Raw genomic sequence first — 22,369 nt, forward strand, 5'->3', positions numbered from 1 at the left:
CAATGATTAATTTAATTCGACAAACTTTTATGATCATCACAAAAAAGTAGTACTACAAGAAATACAGTGTATCTCGAAAACAAAGTGTTTACAGAAGTTTTCAATCTTACAATTAACCATGGAATCTCTTATTTTTATTGGTATCTCTAGTTTGGAAAGACCCTGTGTATGAGTAGTGCAAAATGAATATTTGTTTCATATGATTCACATTTTCAAAAGATATATCCTTCAATGAAGTTGAAATTTCTAGGTAATCCATATTATCCGAGCTTTCATAGCTTTCAACATTGCTTTTTCATTGGTTCATAAACTCCCTTCTTTGCAGACATTAAGATGTCTTCAGCAGATCCAACAGCCAGCAAAAGACTGAATCTAGAGAAGGCAACCAACTTTATGAGGCAATACAGGGATCCTGACTCTAGAGAGCTCAAGAAATTGTCTGCCAACCAGTTCATGGAGGTTTGGAGCCATTACGATAAAGATGGTGAGTTAAATTTTTCAATATCACTTCAATTTAACTCCACTCAGGTTTAATATTACTCAACTAAAATATAAGATATGATGGGAGAGGATATTCGAACATATGTGAAGATTCTGAAAATGAAATATTATATGGAACTAGTGAAGCACCTACGTGACAGAAATACGGCTTTTGATTGGGTAATACAATTGCTTTCCAAAATATTCATTTCTACTATACACTATACTGGCAATATTATACCTATTTTGTTTGTTTTCTCTGTAGCTTTGAAAAGTTTAAATAGGTAAATACCAAAAAACGTTGGCTTAGTCCAAATTGGTCGCCTGATTTCAATGTTCCTAACCCTTTAATTTGAACTCCAACATGCTTTTGCAATTTTGAACTCATTCACAATGTTTATTTTCATTTGAAATCTGAAAGTTTTATTCACAAAGTATTGATTCTCACCTTCTTTCAAATGCAGAAAAACCTTTCTGGTCCAATTTTAAACCTATCCGATCTGAATTGGCTGTAGTTTTACATATACTATATATGTAAAACTATTTAACCTTATAATATGCAACTTAACATCGATAGCCAGAGTCCTATAAATTGAGAAAAGTTTTCTATTTTGAACTTTTCAAGATATTCAAATCATAAATATTTTTACATAATAAATGTACTAACACCACAGGAAATTCACATTTTGGATTAATTATTATCGGGAAATTGGGTTATTTCATTATCAAGGAAGTTTAGGTACTGCAAGTTTAAGTTTCACTGCGTAACCACATACACTAATTTTGATGACCTCTATAATTTATCATTTTATCTATTACTGCATGATCTATACAGGAAATCAAGCACATGATTTCGATCATTCAAAAACGTGAAATTGAAATGGAATTCGTCATCGATATTAATTTTGTTCAATAAATATTTAACAGCAACTGATTTATAAAAACGCATTCATTTCATACCATCAGTTCATGACCTATGTATATTGATATTATGTCACGAGCTCATAATCCTAAGCTATTATTTCTGAGTACTAGTTATGAAATGAGCCGAGTAAATGATGAGGCAGTGGTCACAACAGCCATTATTAGGATTTAGGAGCAATCTATCAATTTGAGATTTTTTTATTAATAATTTTGTTTGTCAATAAGAGTAAAGTTATCAATTCTCTTTTCGAACTATCGTGAACAAGTATGTATCAAGTAAAGACCAGTAGAAAAGAAAGGTATTATCTCAACAATGCAGCTAGCGCCACCTATAACCTTTTATAGGTGGCGCTACGATGTGTTCAATGAGTATAAAGAGAACAAAAGACTGATACATGTTCAAATGAATAATTTTACAGTATTATAGGTTAACAAGATCTAATCAGTGGACACACCAATATTTCTAGACATCTGGGTAATAATCTAACCTATCTCCTTCTCCTTCTACTTCTTCAGCACTCTTTCATCCAGTGTCGGATATAGACCTCTTCCAGTTTTTTCCAAGCTTCTCTTTCTTTTGCTGTTTTCATCCATTGCTTGCCGGTTACATCGACTATGTCGTCTATCCATCTTCTTCTCGGTCTTCCTATTCTTCTTTTCGCCTCTCGAGGTCTCCAAAACTTTATGTGACCATCTCTCCACACTCTGCCTTGTAACATGTGCAACCCACTGCAGACGACATAGTACTGATAAGCACAGACATCTATGAATTAAAATCGATGCTACACGACCTGAATGAAAAGTCAAAGGAAATGGGACTAAAGATGAATCTTGACAAAACGAAGATAATGAGCCATAGTCAGGAAGATATCACTATAGGATAACATAAGCATAGAGAAGGTGGAACAATATGTATATTTGGGGCATATGATTAAAAATGGAAAAGAAAATCAAATATTAGAAATTGGGAGAAGAATAGCATGGGCAGCCTTCGGCAAAGTGAGTTTCATCTTTAAGGACAAAACTATTCCTCCACACTCAAAACACAAAACCTACGACAGCTGTATATTACCAGTGGCAACATATGGTGTAGAAACTATAGCGATAACGAAAAAAGTGGCAGAACAACTGAGAGTAACTCAAAGGCCATGGAAAGGATGATGCAGGGTCAAAGCTTGAGGGACAGAATTCCATACACTGAAATACGAAAAAAGATCAGAGTAACTGCCATCATGAGTAGAATAGCGAATCTAACCTATAATACTGTAAAATTATTCATTTGTCTCATGTGACAGTAATCGTTTTCTTTTTATTTAATTCATTCAGTCCTTACTTAGTGGAAAATGATATTGATTTGGTTTTCTTTTTATACTTATTTTATCAAGCACCAATTGGATCGCCCTAATATTACATCATTCCAACTGTAATTGGTTGTTAGATCGATGCAGCAAGACCTGAAAAGGAAAAAGGAGCTTTGTTCGACATGGAAGTCAAAAGGCGGAGGATTTCCTCACAAATCCTATCCTGTCAAGGATAGGAGAATTCCCGAGTCAAGTGAGATGAAAGTTCAGGATATTGACAAAAGGAGAAGCGGAATACGAAATAGAGTTGTTAACTTCGATTCTTGAGAACTTTAGACGGATCTCGATGCGGTTTTCAACGCAGCCTGAAGGATATATCAATGTCGGAAACTTGCTCCTACTTATCAATTTGAAAAACGTGAGACAGATAGCGAACATTCCAAGTTTAGAAACAATCCGATCCTGAGGATGGCATGTTGAAATTCAACACGAGCTATCAATACAGATCGTTGCTCTTGAAAACAAATTTCGACGGTAGTTTCAGCCACTACTTTGTGTTGAAGAGCAGAGCTTAGTCACTTCAACATTTGGCATAGAACTCATTTCACTCGGTGAATATTGTTTTCACAAAGTTCAGTTACATTACAAGTGAAACATTGAGGGTTTTAGATATTACATTTAAATGACGAAGGAATTCATTGAATAAAGTAAAGAAGCCTGAGTTGGTAGTCTTCCTTCCAGATTCTGATCCTACTCAAGGCTGTTTGGTCTCAATAAAATGAATACAACATTATACAGCAAATATTCAAAAAAAAGCCCTGGAGTGGAGTTAGGAACATTTACACGCTTGGTCATTCATGAGCCCATGGAAACCACAGAACTCTTCATTTAAGATGTACCATAATGATATCGGTGCTATTCAAATGTACATAGGCATACAACTTTGCTTCCGACGTTTTTTTCCAAAATTCGAGGCTTTATTGTAAAAAATTGGTTATACATTTCTGATTCAAAGTATTGTCCATCGCTGGCCACTACTTACTCTCATCTTTCGGGCAGTGTACGGAACCCGCGTTGAAATAACTGGTCATCTTTGGAAACAATCCACGAATTGATCCAATTTTTACTTCTCCATAAGAACAAAAGTGCTGGCCAGCCAGGCCATGTGGCTTTGATCGAAAAAAGTTTTAGTCCGAAGGAGCAACGTGTGGAGAATACGGCAAGTGGAGTAAGACTTTCCATTTCAACGTTTCCAAGTTTGTCTTGACCTTGTTCGCAACATGAGGTTAAGCATTGTCATGCTGTAAAATCACTTTATCATGTCTCTCGATGTATTGCTGCCGTTTGTCTTTCAATGATCGGCAAAAACGCATTAATTGCGTTCGATAACGATTGCCTGTGATTGTTTCAGTCGGTTGTAAAACCACCGGGCTGGTCCCACCAAATACCAAGCATGACCTTGGAACCTGATGGTTTAGCCGTCGACGTGAAAGCATAGCTGGGATATTCCCAAGATTTTCTGCGCTTGGGATTATCGTAATGAACCCATTTTTCGTCTCCAGTCACAATGCAATGCAGAAATCCCTTTCGTCTTTGACTTGCAAGCAGCTGTTCACAAGCAAACAAACTCCGTTCAACATCTCTCGGCTTCAACTCGTACGGCACCCAATTTTCTGGTTTCTGAATCATTCCCGTGACTTGCAGGCGCTTTGAAAAGGCTTGTTGCGTCACTTCCATTGATCCTGCCAATTCTTGTTGCGTTTGACACGAGTCTTGATCAAGTAATGCCTCCAATTCGGCATATTCGAAAACCTTATCTCTTTCACCGCCGTCTTCGACGTTAAAATTACTGTTCTTGAAGCAGTGAAACCACTCTCGGTACGTTCTTGCACTTATAGCGTCTTCACCATAGGTATTTTGGAACATTCGATGAGCCTCAGCCACAGATATCTTCATATTGAAGCAGAAAATTGAAACTTCCGGCAAAGGACGAGAATTTGGCTCGTAAGCTTACATGATGCTTACACAAATCGACTAATATTTCAATGGCGTTATGTTCACAAATTCCTAAGCTTACTGTTTGACATCTACGATCTATTCATTTTGACTACCACTTACCACTACAGCCATGTATTGTTGAACCGCAGAAGAAAAGTTGTACACCTAATATCATCAAGCTTCGCGGATATCTCCGTGAAGACCATAGAAAACTCAAGCATGATTTCGAAAAAAATCACGAAATAATTCCGTAACAACAAATTCGACCGAGTTGAAATTTTGCAAGTGAATAAAAAAAAACAATCGCAAAATTTGTGCAAATTTTATTGTTGATCGCTCGAAATTTCTCGACGCTTTGTCAGCGCTCCTCGAATTTACCCACAAAGTTTCATCTCAGCCACATTCTCATCGATCAAAAAACGTCGGACAAACAATTCCGGAACACTCATAAACAAAATTAGCCATAATGGAAGCCACTCAGCGGTAATCTGTTGAACAAAATGTTCCGTGCCAACAGAATCGGAGAAAAACAAGTTTTTTTCCGCATATAACCAAGATTAAATGTCGCTTTTCCCACCGCTACTACAGACGTAGCAATATATTCTCATTCAGCTTCCTATATGAGATGGGATGATACAGCTTAATAATGGCCCCTGCCTCTGACGGGTGTTGTGAAAATGGGAATATAATGAAATTTTTTTTCTATTGGGCTCGTATACAACAAAAATGATAAATGGAGGGTGAGGAAGTTGAAGCGGGAAAGGATCATGAATAGTTTTTAGGGGTCGTTATTTTCATATGTCATTAGGAAAAGCTGCATTTTTTATTATAATATGAGCTGATTCATTTTATAAACATTTGAGAATGTCAATTTGCCTTTCTGAATTGAGTTCGGTGAAATTTAAGACAATCACAAAATTAATCCAATTTTATGGCTGATAATATTATAATACTGGCATCAGCGAAACTTCACCAGATGGCTGAGTCCTAGTAAATATATATTAAGGATAACACTGAATCTAGTTTCTAGTCCAGCCCAGAACCAACAAAACGAAAAACTTCATATTGAAAAAAAATAAATTAGTGAAATGTAAAAAAGAATGTTAATCGCTGAGAATTTTCTTAAATTCTCACTAGCTGTTTGCAACCTAACCTAAACTTACCTACTTCGTACATACAATTTTCTTTCCGAAATTCGAGGCTGTATTTTGAAAAACTGGTTATACCTCTATGATTTCAAGTATTTTCCTTCGCTGGCCACTACTTTCTCCATATTTCGGGCAGCGTAAGAATCCCGTTTTGAAAAAACTGGTCATCTTTTGAAGCGATCCACGAATCGATCCAATTTTTTACTTTTTCATTAGACCGGAAGTGCTGGTCACCCAGGCCGTGCGCCGTTGATCAATACAAGTGATAGTTCGAGAGAGCAACATCTGGAGAATACGGCGGGTAGGGTATGACTTTCCATTTCAACGTTTCTAAGTATGTCTTGGCCACTTTCGCAACACGGGGTCGAGCATTTTCATGCTGTAAAATAACTTTATCATGTATCTCGTATTATTGCGGTCGTTTGTCTTTTAATGCTTGGCTCAAACGTATTAATTGCGTTCGGTAACGATCGCCTGTGAGTGTTTCAGTCGGTTTTAACAACTCATTATTACACTCCTTCGAGCTGGTTCCACCAAATACTGAGCATGACCTTAGAACCATGAATATTTGGTTTCGCCATCGACGTGGAAGCAAAGCCGTGATATCCTAATGATTTTCTGCGCTTGAGATTATCGTTATGAACTCATTTTTCGTTTCCGGCCACAATGCGATGCAGAAACTCCTTTCATTTTTGCCTTGAAAGCTGCTGTTCACAAGCAAACAAACGCCGTTCGACATATCTCGGCTTCAACTCGTACGGCACCCAATTTCCGTGTTTCTGGATCATTGCCATGACTTTCAGGCGTTTTGTGCACTATACTTCTTATGCTACCGCATTCACTTCCTTAAAAATTTAGACACATTCACGACACGTCAAAAAATTAACGGCCTCGAATTCTGTAATTCGTTTCCATGGCAACTACTAAAGGTTTTATCTTATTGGTTATTCGCCGTGCGATTTACTTCACAGATCCTACCGTATTGGTTGTTGATCGTGCTCTCTGTTTACGGTAAAGTAAATCACACAGTTTTGAGTTGCACTGTGCTCAAATAGACATAGCGAGTTGAACAATTTTCGTAATTTTCTGTAGAAAAAATTGTTGATTCATACGGATAAAATGAAAAACTGGATTCAATAATCTCTTTCGAAAATCAAAATGGATTAAAGTTATTAATTGAACGAAAGAGCACAAGGATAAAATTGAAAACTCAAAACTTTTTTCAGCACGAAGTATCTTGCAAACAAATGCTGCTACGAAAATCGATCATAAACGTCAACTCATTTTGAATTAACATTTTGATGACCAACAACAAGGCTTCCTACTTCATTCTTTCAGATGTAGTTCCACCAAGTGAAAACCAAATTAATCAATCTTTAGGCTCGTAATTCAGACAGACCAGGACTGTTACCGACATTGATTTACTTCCCTGAAAGGCACGTCTTGTATCTGCTCCCACTGTGATAAATGACATACACTACCCTTCTCCAGATTTAGCCTCTGAGAAAATTCTCCATTATCAAAGTCCTTTATTTTCCAGGTAATGGATACATAGAAGGGACAGAATTGGACGGTTTCCTGAGGGAATTCGTATCCAGTGCGAACATTTCTGATGTTGGTCCAGAGGTGAGTCATAAAGCTAAGATGCGGAAATTACAGCATCCGGCTTCCGTTCATCTTCCAGCCTATAGGATTTGTAGGATATTAATCAGATTTATGTGGAAGAAATTCAGTTAATGTTCTGAGGGTCGACATGTTCACATGTCGGTTTAAGCTCGCTTGACCAGGATTTGGGCATACGTTGACAAAATTTTACTCGGATTTATTTAAAAAAAAAAAATTTTAATGCTTATTACATTTCATCTAGTTCACTTAGTTTTATCATAGATATAGGCTATACCTTAAGGTCTTAAAACCGATAAGGTTTTATCAATGATTTTCAGGATAAATAACTTGTAACTATATTTTTTCCTAGGCAAAAATGCGACTTTCAATATTTTTTCTTGTTTTCGAAATTTTGTCTCCAAACCATTCATGGGTTTAGTTTTCTGAATGGTTTCAATAAAATTAGCTTTATCTTTCAGGTTGAGCCTTGGCATAACTCAATACAAAAATTTAAAACAGCTAAATCTTTACATCTAGGCCTAATCGACAAAAATGGTAAAGGACAAAATGTATATACGGTTGAAATATATGAACAGGGTGTCCCAAATTCGATGTTCACGTAAAGAATCTCGAGAACTATAATTAGAGAAAAATTCTTCAAGGACCCTCGATCTGTTTTTTCGAAATAATAAGATATCAGTTTGCAGATCATATATATCTTGATTAGTTCTTGAATTACAGGACGTAATTACTCAAATATTATGCTATATAACTTGATCATAGAAATCAATTACCGTGTTAGAGACATAGAGAAAATTTGGTGTTTCTTAAATAGGTCATCCTTGCCATATATATTCCAACGCAGTTTTTCAGCCACATATTTGTCGAAAAGCAATTCGTTATCGATTTTTCAAAAATGTCATCCGTTTCAAATATACTGAAATAGGACACCCTATACATATGACTTGATTACAATCATACAATGGACACAAAATGAATTTAAACACGTAATAAATGAAAAATGTTTATATGAAGGGTGTTTTTTTAGAGCTATAGAACTTTAAATTGCAATTAAACAACGATGGATTATTCGATTGACATGAATTTTATTTATCCGCAAGATAATCTTGTGGCATTACACATTTACGTTTATTCTCAGTTTGGTTTGGCAATTCATCATGAATAGACTCACGCCTAAACAAAGCTTGCAAATAGTGCAATTTTATTTCGAAAATAATGGTTCTGTGCGGAATACGTATCGCGCACTACGTCCGTTTTATTTTGTTTAGCGATGAAGCGCACTTCTGGTTGAATGGCTACGTCAACAAACAAAACTGCCTCATTTGGAGTGAAGCTAATCCTCAAGTGTATGTCGAAACACTGTTACATCCAGAAAAACTGACTGTTTGGTGCGCATTATGGGCTGATGGAATCATTGGTGCGTACTTCTTCAAAAACGATGATGGCCAGAACGTCACAGTCAGTGGTGATCGGTATAGAGCCATGATTACTAACTTTTTCATTGTGAATTGAACAACCATGATGTCCAGGAGCTGTGGTTCCAACAAGACGGCGCAACATGTCACACAGCTCTTGCCACAATCGATTTATTGAAAGACACGTTTGGTGACCGCCTAATTCCACGTTTTGCACCTGTGAATTGGCCTCCAAGATCTTGTGATTTAACACCGCTAGACTACTTTCTGTGGGGCTATGTAAAGTCATTGGTCTATGCGGATAAGCCACAAACCCTTGACTATTTGGAGGACAACATCCGCCGTGTTATTGCCGATATACGGCCACAAATGTTGGAAAAAGTCATCGAAAATTGGACCTCCAGATTGGACTACATCCGAGCCAGCCGTGGCGGTCATATGCCAGAAATCCTATTTAAAAAGTAATGCCACAAGATTATCTTCCGGATAGATAAAATTCATGTCAATCGAATTTATTTATTGCAATTTAAAGTTCTATAGCTCTAAACAAAACACCCCTTATAAAATCTTTGTTTTCAATATTTTCTTCAGGCACTGTATTCAAATTTACCATCTTGCAACACTAGAAATACGTGGATTTAAAGTGGAATTCAAAGCGTAGGTACACTTCACGGGAACCTTGTTCAATTTTTAATGTTTTAATTCCAAAAGCTGGCTGCTTTGCTATCAATGTGTATAGAGGTTTGAATAAATGCTTTCTTTTTCAGGCAGTATCCGATGAAATGTTGGTGGAACTAAAAGCCTGTTTTATGGAGGCTTACGATGATAATCAGGATGGTAAAATAGACATACGAGAGGTATGTGCATATTTTGTTTTGTTTTATTTTGATCCGCGTGGCTGATGGAGAGGATTAAGATCGAATGTTGAGGGCAAAATCTATTGTTCTGGTGCATTCGAAATGTTAGAGATGAGTGAAAAAGCGGAATAGTGCTGAATGTTTTTATCGTCTACCATTGTCAACAAGTGAAAAAACATTATTTTTGAACAATCCAACTTTCTTGAGGTATCTGTATTTTACAGACTCCCGGATAAGTCTCACAAAAATTGAGGAGCGAAAATAAAAAAAATTTTATACTTTTTCAGCAGAATTACTCACACAGATCGTGAACGTATAGTCAGAACAATTATTTGGGGTAATGTCTTGTGTATGAAAATCCTTCTGATGGTATTCATTTAAACTGATGTAGCAGATATATCACTCTCATAAGAACAATACTCCCTACTTTCCAGTAATGAGATGAAAATAAATTTTTCACATTAGGTACCTAAAGTGAATAGTGACACTATACATGAACGCATAGTTAGAACAATTATTTGGGGTAATGTCTTGTGTATGAAAATCCTTCTGATGTTATTCATTTAAACTGATGTAGCAGATATATCACTCTCATAAGAACAATACTTACCACTTTTCAGTAATGACATGAAAATAAATTTTTCACATTAGGTACCTAAAGTGAAAATAGTGACACTATACATTAATGTATAGTTAGAACAATTATTTATGGTAATGTCTTGTGTATGAAAATCTTTTTGATTGTATTCTCTTAAACTGATGTAGCAGATATATCACTCTCATAAGAACAATACTTACTACTTTTCAGTAATGAGATGGAAATAAATGTTTCACTTCGGTAACTAATTTAAAAATAATGACACTATACAAAAACGCTTCAAGCTATATGAAAATAGCCATTTTAGGCATTTTGACCAATTACCCCAAATGAATAAAGAACTACTGATACAAGGATTGCCATAAATAATTATCTCTGAAAAAAGAAAGATTCTCTAGGATCAGCGTGTTCACGATCATTACCTACCCATTGATCGGAAGCAGTAACTTTCAATTCAAATGAACCTTCACTTGAATAAAAACAATAGAGGTAAACTGGTTAATTATATGTCATTATTAAGCAAATTATCAGAACGTTTGTAGTGAATTGCACTAATTGCATGCAGTTTATTCCTTTACATTCATGAAAGGCTGCTTCATGATCATCAATTACAAGATATCCAGATAAAACATGTTCTTACTCTATAGGGTGTATGGAATATACGACAATAATCACCATTTATTTCTATTAGTAGGAAGATTATTATTATATTAATATTCATATTATGGAGATGAAACAATTTGCATTCATCATATAATGCAGATTATGGTGTCAAAAACTATTCTGCGGTTTCTGCTTCAGCTATCAATGACATAACATCAATTACTATGCAATTCTTGAGTTGATTGTATATTATTTTCATATAAATGAGTTCTCTGTTCAATAAAAAAAACAAAACAAAAAAACAAAAGCGTATGTAAATTTGTTTCAATACAGTGGTAGAATACGGGGAGCAAGATTTTCACGTAATAATAGACATTACTTTAAGTATTTGTATCATTTTGTATTAATGCCAATATACACTAAAATATTGTTTTTACCGGTTTGTTCTGGAAATTATTGCGTGGTGTGTTATATCCTTGGGCTCAAAAAAATTATCAAAATAGATAGATAATTAGATAGATAATTCATTTCCAGATTCATACAAAAGCTAATACATGAAAAGAAATAGTGTCAAAAAAACATACAAAGAAAATTAAACTAAATTCTCAGAATCGAAGTAATCGTTCATATTATATGGTTCAAGATTAATCAACAAATTTTTACCATATTTCTTGAATTTATTTAAACTATTACAACATTATTATTATTGTTAGGTAACTTATTAAAAATTTTAATGCACATATAGAAAGAACCTTTTTCTAATAAAGTTAACCTGTGCTGTGGATAAATTAAATCATGTGTTCTGGTAGAATAATCATGACTGTGACCTGTATCAAATTGATTTTTTATTTTTGAAAGTGAACAACAAACATTCATAAGAGACCATATACAGTCATTATAGACAAAGTCTTAAATTTACCTCTGCATGATTCTATTTCATATTACATATTGTTCTAAGAGTTCTTTTCTGCACAATGAAAACTGGTTGAATTTTAGAGTTGCTTCCCCAAAAAATTACACCATACTTCAGATTTAACTCGTATTTATGTTCATGCAATTAGCGACAGTTTTGATTCCGTATCCGATACTTCCCAATTTCAAGCATAATTGACTTATATGCGTCTCCCAATTTAAAAATTCATCAATATTCACCCCCAAGAATTTTGTAGTTGTTACTGGATACATTGTATGATTTTCAAATTCAATCATTTCTGGTTTGGACAAATTGGATTGTTTGGTTCTAAATAAGTATTTTCACTCCCAATATATTATAATTCAATACCTCAATCTTTGATGAATTTCAAATTCAGGCAACAGAACAGATAATAAACACTTCCAATATCAAACTTAAATACGGCAAAATTCAAATAACCTCCAGATCAATAACTCAACGAAACAGCAATACCTTGAATAAAGTCCCAACATCAGCCACGTTTCGAATTTTTTCTCGCTTCCAATGCTAATTTTCCAGTTATACATAATTATTCAACATCATAATGTTTCAGCTTGCTCAACTCCTACCCATGGAGGAGAATTTCCTCCTCCTCTTCCGTTTCGACAACCCCCTGGAATCAAGCGTCGAATTTATGAAGGTAAGTGAATCTCTCTCATCTTTTTTTCATTTGGGGGTATCTGAGCCTGAAAATTCGTGGACGGTCCACGTTTCATGAACTGGAACTTTTAAGGGTGTAAACTATCTTTTCCACTAGGTTTTTATTCCAGATATACACTGCGTCCGTAAAGTATGGAATAAATTCATTTTTAGCTAAACAGACCATTGAAATAATCCTGAAACACGTCGACTTTTTATTTTGATTTACCGTATTTTAAAATAATAATCTAATATACAGGGTGAATTACTTTCGAGTAATGACGTCATCGTTATTTTTTTTTTTTTTAATGGAACACACCCGTTTTCCTCAATTTTCCTATTACTCTAGGTGAGCTGATTCCAAAAATGGATCACATGTTGATCCCAATTGGTACAAGGTGGACAAAAATACAATAGTTTTGTGTGTGCTCATAAAGTAACGCGTAACATTCTTTATCAGTTAAATTAACAATATTATCAAAAATACTTATTGTCTAGCGGCAATTGGTTTGAATGTAACACCCTGTAGTTTGTTACATTTTTAGATTAATATAAATGTATAATAATAAAAAGTAATTTTTTTCATATTCTGTCTGCTAGACCACAAGTACCAAACATGTTTAGAAACATTATTAATCTAAAAATGTAACAAACTACAGGGTGTTACATTCAAACAAATTGCCGCTGGAAATTAAGATTTTGTAAAATATTGTTAATTTAATTAATAAAGAATGTTACGCGTTACTTTATGAGCACACACAAAACTATTGTATTTTTGTCCACCCTGTACTAATTGGGATCAACATGTGATACATTTTTGGAATCTGCTCATCTAGAGTAATCAGAAAATTGAGACAAAATGGGGAAATCGCAATTTCAAACTAAGTAAGAAATTATGTATATCATCAGAACCATAGAAAATTCTATAAGGATATTGGAAGAAAAACACCAAATAGATATTAAATATTTCCGTGAGAATAGATTCGATCGAGTTGAGATTCTGCGTGTATATTCAGATTTCAAAATAACCTAACGAATCGCTACCGTATTGGAAAAGCCATAATAACCATAGAAAACTCAAGCACAATAACGAAAAAAACATTTCCCACAGAGTTGAAATTTTGCGATTAAATATAAAATAACAATTTCAGAGATATTAAAAGAAAAGCACTGATGTGTCAGGAACTTCAGATATTTCATTTGTTAGATAGATACCCAAGATAGGGAGTCCTGGAAGCAGCTAGTTCAAAGAGTCGCGACATGATGTCACTACACCCTTACGAGGGTTAGATTAAGAGAGAGAGATAAATACATTTTCAACAGATGTTAGATAGATACATTTTCAACAGATACAAATTTTTAGATTACTCACTGTATTTTAAATTCATCAAATGTTCTCAGAGGACAATCAATGATTTGTTTGACAGTTTTTCAATAAGTCTCAAATTATTCTTTAATGTAATAGGTTTTTCCAATAAATTATTAAATTTTGAATAGCCCGCGATCTAGGCAGCTTTCACTTTCTATATTTGACATGTAAAAACATCGCCATTACTCAAAATAGAATGATATACCCTTCAAAAATGCAATAAAATTGTCAAAATTCACTAAAAAAAAATATCAAAATTATGCAGCAACATTTTGCAAAACTAAAGCACTTTTGGGTCATCGTGAATCACTTTCCCAGCTGTCAATAGTAAAACTGGTAAAAATTTAAGCTATTGGGACCGAGGTTGGGACAATTTAGCGAATAATGCATTGCTCAAGAGCAATTGACAAAGTTGCTGGTGGAAGTTAGTGTTGAAAACCCAGGTTTATCAATTCTTCGTCAGTCTTACACATTACATCGTTTTTCGCCTAAAAACTTAGGTTTAAACTGTTTTTTATTTAACAAGACGATACCGAGTGTCTCACATGCAATGAAACAATCGCAATTCTGCTAGAAATGGTTCCAGGCCGTGTTATTTCTCGAAGAGGAGATCACAATTGGCCACCGAGATCTTGTTATTTAACACATTTAGACTTTTTCTTTGGGGCCACGGGAAAAATGAGGTTTATAGCAAGGCACCAAAATCTACCGGTGGAGGCCATTTAGCTGATATCGTTTACAATCGTAAATCGTTATTTCCTTTTATATATATATATATATATATATAAAAAAAAAAGAGTATATATATATATATATATATATATATATATATACATATATACTCTTTTTTTTTTTCAAAATAAAAATGAAAAATCAATTGCAGTCTACAAGCAACCTCTTCAATCTAAAATCAGAATTCCATTCCCCAATCTGAAACCAACCTGTTACCTCCAAGATCCCCGAAAAAGTTGAGAAAACTCCCAAATTTCAATTCCTTCAATCCCAACAACATCCGAACGTCGAAATAAAACTCCAACGCACATTTTAATGGTCGTATTATTCCTCCGGAAGCTCACACACACTCGACGTTCTTTCAAACTTGTCTATATCGTTCCATAAAACTTTTAGGATCCTTAAACACGCAAAAACTCGCGAAATTTCAATTTTGCCAGTCTTCGCAAAGCCTGAACACCGGAATATGGCAGTTCCGGTCCTCGCTGAGTATCCAGGGAAATTCTCCATTCGACTGGATTGATGCGAAACGTCACTCAAACTCGTAGGCGTTGGAGATTCGTTCGCTCTCTTCCCTATTTTCCTGATGGGATCTTTCCGGGATGGGGATATATTGAATAAGACCGTGGACTGGCTGAAGAATTCTGTATTCAGGTCAGGCGCGACAAATTCGCCATCTGGAGCAGGAGGAGAATTAAATGAACGGTGCATTGCAGACCATTGGGAATTAAATGCAGTCGAATGGTTGATAGTCGGTCAGCTGGGAGTTGGTGAAGATAACAGTTTAGAAGTCCTTTGTGAATTTTCGAGTCGTTTCCTTCTCGCTGCTTTCTTCAGAGCCGTCTTTTCAATTTGAAATTATGTTGCTCCTGATCCTAATATAGCCTGGTGACGTTGAATGGACTTTTGCTTATTGAACTATATCTGGCATTCTCCTGGCAGAGTTAATCAGATCTTTCAGTGGAAATAAATGATCCTGAATTCTGTAGGTAACTCAGTAATATAGGGTTTTGCGATAATAATAATAATTGGCATTGCGATATTTGACTTCTCGGAAGTGAAGATCATCATACTAGAGTACTTGGTAATCTCACCTTAAGAATAAACGCTCATTCCAGCAATTCAGTTCGTCACTGTTTCTCTGTGGAGATATCTCATGAGCCTACTTTCAGGTCATTTAAAGTGAGCCTCGGCCCTCGAACGATACTTGAAACAGTCCATCAGTTGAAGTGTTTTCTTTTTAGTTGTTCCGTATAATATCTTCCCTTATTTTTCTTTCTAATCCAATACTTTTACATCCCTAACAGGTAACACAACCATTATATGTCTTTTTTTTCCAAATAATGTTCAGAGAACTCCCACATGTAACGGAAATGCTGAGTTATGAAGAGTTGGCAAATTGCACTTTTTATACACACTTCTGTAATATATGAATTTGCAGTAAAGAGTTTTGATACCTAATAATAATAATATCTGAGCAATTGTCACTTTTGACATTTGAAAAAAATAACGCTGTTTGTGATATTCGAATAATTCTAAACGTTTTTTTCAGTAATTGTTATGGTTTAACTATATGATACTCATAAATGATCATAGAAATCAAAGGAATTGAAAAATATTTATATATAAGGAGTCCCAGAAATATGAAGACGAAAAACTCAATTTCTTCAAAACGAGTGAAATTTTTGAAAAACCGATAATGGGGTGCTTTTCGACAAATCTGCGGCTAAAAAAAAACGTTGAAAGGTATAGGGTGTACCAATTGAAAACCACTATGATCTATTATGAGATATAAACCATACAAATTACTGAAAAAACATGTTTTAAAATTTTTCAAAAATCTCTAACAGAAAGCAAGATATAGTGAAATATTCGAAAGCCATTTTTGAGGAACGTCCTGTAACTAGAAAACGATTCAAGATATCTATGGTCATGGTCTGCTTTCTGATGTCTTAATGTTTCGAAAAAAGATATCAGCGATCCTTGAAGATTTTTCCTTCAAGTCTTATAGTTCTCGAGATACAGAATTTGGGCCACCCTGTACAAAATGCAACACAGCTACAACAATATACAAAAATATATGTATCTAATAGTAATAATTTATTCATTAAATGTTTTTAATGCAAGTTGGTTTTAAGCGTGAATTCACCTGCTAATCAAAGTGTAGGTACTTATACCTAAAACCTTTAGGGATAAATTTGGACCACCTATACCGAAAAGTGGCTTTCCTGAGTCGAAAATATTCAGGAAAAGTTCGTTGCATAGCGACGGATCAGAATACTAGATTAGCATATTTTGTATTCTAAATTTGCCACAAGAGAATAGGCATTCTCGAACGAATTCAGACAGAATACTTTGATATTCAACGAACAAGAAATTGTTTGGAAGTTCATTTTTTTTGTTGAATGATGAAGGACATTTCGGTTATTTATTTATTCAATGGAGCGCTTACAGGTGATTGAATAACAAAAATATTGTATACTCAGCAAAATTAAATTGACAGTATTCTTCTAGTATCAACTTTTAACTGGGTTATTGTGATCGTTCTAGAAATGAAATGACCTGCATTTAGATTGCAGCCCTAAATACCTAAATACTTCGATACTCATCTCTCCAAAATGTCAAATTATCGCATAGGATCTAAAGTGCTTGGCAACGAGACAGTGTTTCAAATCCCCAGGAAAACAAATTCCAATTTTTATTTTTTTCATAACGATATTTTTTTTTTTTTTGATAATTTGTGAAATATTTTAAGATGAAACGAAGTATCAACCATTGTGAGAAATTTTCGATGTTTCATTCTTGGTATATTTAATCATTGACACGTTTCTTGGAACGATATGCCACAGGCAGATATTAACGATCAAATTTTAATGATGCCTAGAGGTATAATACAGGAGTGCATTCAACAAAGGGATCGGCGAACGTATTTATTGATTTTGTTTTGGGTTACACGTTAATAAAATTCTTCTCTCTTCGATAGTAGACTACATTGCCAAGAAGGCGAAAAAAATTTGTTTTCTGTGTGTACGTAAGTTAGTAAATGAATCGGTGAAGAAACAACTATTTATCATACTGAATTCCCGAAGGAATACTCAGTAATTAAGTTTTTTTCTATACAAAAAAGAATACTCATGACTGTCATTTAAAAAATGGTGGAAAATAAAACAGAAAAAATGCCTAAAACGGTAACATTAAGGGTTTTCCAAAAAGAGGTTAAATTCTGAGTAGCCTGGTATCTGGATAGCTGCCACACTGACAAAGAAGTCAATATTTGAACTTTGACAAGTAAAAACCATGCCCTTACTAAAAATGCAACGATACACGCTTCAACAACTCATTTAAATAGTTAAAATTCACAAAAATGATGAGAATTTTGTAGTAACGTTTCGCAAAACTAACGCACTTTTAGGTCTTCGTGAAGCACCTTCTCTGTCGGCAATAGGGAAAATGGTAGAAAAATTTGAGCTGTTAAGACAAGTTAGTGATGTGATGAATCGAAATCTTATGCGTCGCTCAAGAACAACTGTTAATAGTGACGAAAACCCAGGTTTGTCAATTAAAAAATGGTGGAAGATAAAACAGGAATTAGATTTTGATGTGAAAGACTTTCATTTTAAACCAGACGATGCTTTGTGCCAAACAAGCTGCGAAACAATAACAATTTTGAAATAAAAGTTTCCCGAAGAGGTGATAACAATTAGCCACCGCGATTATGTGATTTAATAGCTTTAGATTTTTGGTTCAGTGCCACATAAATAAATAAATAACGTGTTTATTCAGAGAAGCAGGATTATAATATGCCTGGCAATCATGACATCAAGGAAGATGGAAGATAAGGTATACTTGTATGCCAATGCTCTACAATCAATTCAAGAGTTAGAGCTGGAATTCGTTAAGTTATCGAGCCTACCACCGTGAATGAGATATGGTGCTGCAACCATAGCTGTGATGGTCATTAGGTTGATTTCGTTTTCCATTGTTAATGTCATATCTCCCTCTTTCCAATGAAATAAACACCCATTGATTTCTCTAAAGAATATACTTTTTATATGAAAATGAAACCTTTTACTGGAAACCCCTATATAATAAAAGGCTGAAATTAGCGAAGAGGTAAAAAAGAAAAGTTTGGTATTATATTTATAGGGTAAACACAGTGACAATCAAAAAACCAATGCAGGATTATAATAAAGTAAGCCTGGATTCGAAGAAACTACAAATTCTGTTGAAGAAATTCCTAGTGCTAAAGATCAGAAGAATTCAGATCAGAAAATTGGTCAGAGTAGGAACAAAAATACAGTGGACAAAAACGAACATTGAAAAGAGCTTCACAATGCAAAAACCAAAAGGTTTTCAATAAGTGATACTAACTCATTTTTTTCTTTGAAATTTTATTCGAAATGAAAATATTCATTTATCCAACTCGTTCCTCCGATACACTACTGAAACCTCTCAGAGCAACAATATTTCGATAGACAAGCGCATCATTCCAGCAAACACAATCACAACACAGATGAAATAACAAACAAACAAAGTATCTCCAACATCAATAAGACCATCGTAGTTTGTAAACAGGACGTAAAACTCAACATTTCTGCTGCAATCGTGCAATTCCAGCATTGCAACTGAATATTACCGAGATAAATCACTTCGAACACGAAAATTATAGAAATAATGCACAACCTCCCAAGGTGGCATAACCTCAATTACTTTGTGCTCTACACAAAGCGCTAGAGGAAAGTTGTGTACGATGCATACTGAAACTCTATTTACGTGTTTTGATACAGAAAGAGCTTCTTATTGAATTTATGTTTGTGTTCGTGCCTTAGAGGAAGTTTGGCGAATGCTGTTAGACTGTTAGAGCCCCTGGAAATAAGGAAAATTCTGGAAGAAACTAAGGAGGAAATTTGGAGTAAAATGAGAATCTGCTTTCCTTGCATTCGGTTGCCATTTCTCATTCTGCTTATTGAATGGTTGAGATTAATTCGGTCCAAGAAAAAGTTCGGGATTTGGGAATTATTCGGCTTAGACTGAAGTGGATTATATTTCTGCTTGGAGGAGTTTAGAAATACTGGCAACTCTGCAGAAAATGTTATTATAATTAGATTCATGCAAATATTCGCCTTCCACGGATATATTCCGACTTTATAATGAAATTTCTCAATTCAGAGACTATTTTTGCTCAGTACCTATTTGATGTATTTCCCCGACTCTTCTGAACCCGTGAAGAACCTGTTGAAAGATCTTATGTAACTTACGAGAACTGATTTTGTTCTGTGTAGACTTTTCGTTTACAATATTAGTCTTATATAGTACTATCTGTTTGTCTGTAAACATACCATCTTTCGAAAGAATGGATCTCGAGAGAATTTCAATCGTTCAGTTACATAAAAATTCAGCTCAATACCTTCTGCATCAGGTAAACCCTATTGGTACCTTTGGCGGTATTTTATGCCGGGACCATTGATGGAATCTTCAGTATGGCAACTCAGTGGCCCCGGCCATATACACCCATCCCAAACAATGCCGTGTTTTTGATAACTATTATTTTATATTCACTTGCAGAATCTCATCTAGGTCACATCGGTTATCTTGTCACGTAATTATTGGTTAATTTTGTACGATATTCTGCTTGATTTTTCAATGTTTTGATGAAGCGATCAGTTCATTGTTTGCCACGGAGCTTGAATTTATCTATTCTATATAGGTATAGGAGAAAATCTTAACTCAATCGGATTGGGTATTTTTTTCAATATTCTTCACAATTAAATCTGCAGTTTGAAATTAATGAAATAAACTCATTCGAGATCCAAAGTCACCCGGTATATTTCAATTTTTTAGCTCTTTTCGTTCGGAGTTTTCGTGTGTATGGCTGGGTGGGAGACTATATTTGAATTTGACCAGTAGTTTGTCATCAATGAGTCGAACATTACCATTTGATTTTTCCCAATATTTCCCAAATTTCATAAGAATCCATAAGAAAGCTAATTATTGAAATTTCGAATAATTTACATTTGCGCATAAGTAAAGGGTACGGAACATCCCAAAGAGCTTAAATTTTGACGATATTTCTCTCTTCCCAACCCAAGTATTTATACCAAAGCTGAAAGCAAGCTATGGGTATACCAGTACAGGGTGATTCACCGGCCTATTAGTCGTTTATGGAAAACTAATCCTAATTTTGAGCTGAACAGTTGCATATTAGAGTTCGAGACAATGATCTTTCTCCCTAAAATATTTTCACATCAAAAATGTGAGTCTTCATCGCCACCATTTTTTTATGAGAATATAAGAATCTCATTAACTCATGAATTGTTGAGCTTTTACCCAAGGTGTGGCGTGGCATATTGCCGAAATTGTCATAAAAAAAGTTATCTATAATCATGCAATGAAATACTCAGTGTGCCATTTCAATTGAGAAAGTAGTAGTCTGTTTCTGGTATGACCGGAAGTTGTAGAGATCTGAAAATATTTTAGGGAGAAAGATCATTGTCTCAAACTCCAATATGCAAATTTTCAGCTCAAAATTATGATTAGTTTTCCATAAACGATATTTGCCAGAAAGTTTAAATAATATGATTTTACTTGAATCAGTTTCGAAAATATCGTATTACACTTTTCATTAAAGTCTTACAGGACTTTCTCGTGAGGAGCGAGTCTATTTGTACTCTTCCTTAATTGCAAATTTCGGCCAGGGTCCTTGCACCTCCTTGGACCCATCTTCGACTATAGGTAACCCCCCAAAAACACCCCCTTGAGATTAACCATGCCTCACCATGTTCCTTTTTAATATGGGAGCCCACCGTGGCACATCCTGTATTTAACAAACGTAAGCTTCCAGCTGATTTATATCCAGCACAAGATAAACCTACCAGTTCTCCCTACGGGTATCTCAAAGAAAATCAATTTATCCGAAAGAAGAATTTCCACAACAAAAAGTTCCATCACCTCACCAGCGAAACCTGTAAAAATAGCCTCACGACCTCTTCCAAACCTTATTGCGAGGAAATAATATAAATCACCGGGCGAAGTGTCAATAAACGAACTCGGCGTAGAATCAATAACACCCTCAGAATAAGACGAGAATGGAATATTGATGGGCCCCTTTTTGCAACATCCTTCCTACGAATGCCACGATATTGAATGACAACATGTTTCAGATATGGAGAGAATACGACACAGATGGCAGCGGATACATAGAGGCTGACGAGCTCAAGGTGAGTTTATAGGGAGTATTACATCTATCCCGCATATTTTACGGCTTCTAGGGCTTCTAATGCTAATGTCGGTGGGTAGCTAGCAAAGCTTTCTGTTATATTGAACAAGATGTAATATTACTCAATATTTTAATATGGAAGATAATGATGAATTTTAATGTTAACAATTCTTATGTAACCTCAACTTCACGAAGGGTGCCTTTTATACTTCAAGAATAAGCAAACCCAATGCCTTTTTTTAGCATAAACGTAGTCAGAACGTTTTAACATTCCAGCGCAAATTTTCGTTTGGTGTGATTCATCGCGGCAAGGAAATGGAATCAACTTGTGGGCATTTTCGTGCAACCATAATTTATAATTGTCATATCCAGTAATGGGAATCTCCGGGAAACTGGATTGGACACATGGGGATGATCAATCACTTAGACTCAAAACTCCTGGCAAAACCCTCGATTTCGAAGCAACCTTTGAAACGGTCATTGAAAACACTCTCAGTGCGATGAACTTAGC

General features: G+C 35.0%; 1 protein-coding gene across 2 annotated transcripts in view; it reads left to right on the forward strand.

Annotated features, from left to right (window-relative positions):
* Positions 1 to 22,369, forward strand: part of LOC123671082 (calbindin-32) — a 151,009-nt gene that overhangs the window by 115,631 nt on the left and 13,009 nt on the right. For both annotated transcript variants that reach the window (XM_045604746.1, XM_045604747.1), the window contains exons 3-7: positions 326 to 484; positions 7,392 to 7,477; positions 9,660 to 9,749; positions 12,456 to 12,542; positions 21,803 to 21,859. In XM_045604746.1, coding sequence (XP_045460702.1) covers positions 334 to 484; positions 7,392 to 7,477; positions 9,660 to 9,749; positions 12,456 to 12,542; positions 21,803 to 21,859 — 471 coding nt within the window. In that variant the 5' untranslated portion in view covers positions 326 to 333. The remainder of the gene's footprint in view (positions 1 to 325; positions 485 to 7,391; positions 7,478 to 9,659; positions 9,750 to 12,455; positions 12,543 to 21,802; positions 21,860 to 22,369) is intronic.

The sequence above is a fragment of the Harmonia axyridis genome, chromosome 1, assembly GCF_914767665.1.
Source record: "Harmonia axyridis chromosome 1, icHarAxyr1.1, whole genome shotgun sequence".
Lineage (NCBI taxonomy): Eukaryota > Metazoa > Arthropoda > Insecta > Coleoptera > Coccinellidae > Harmonia > Harmonia axyridis.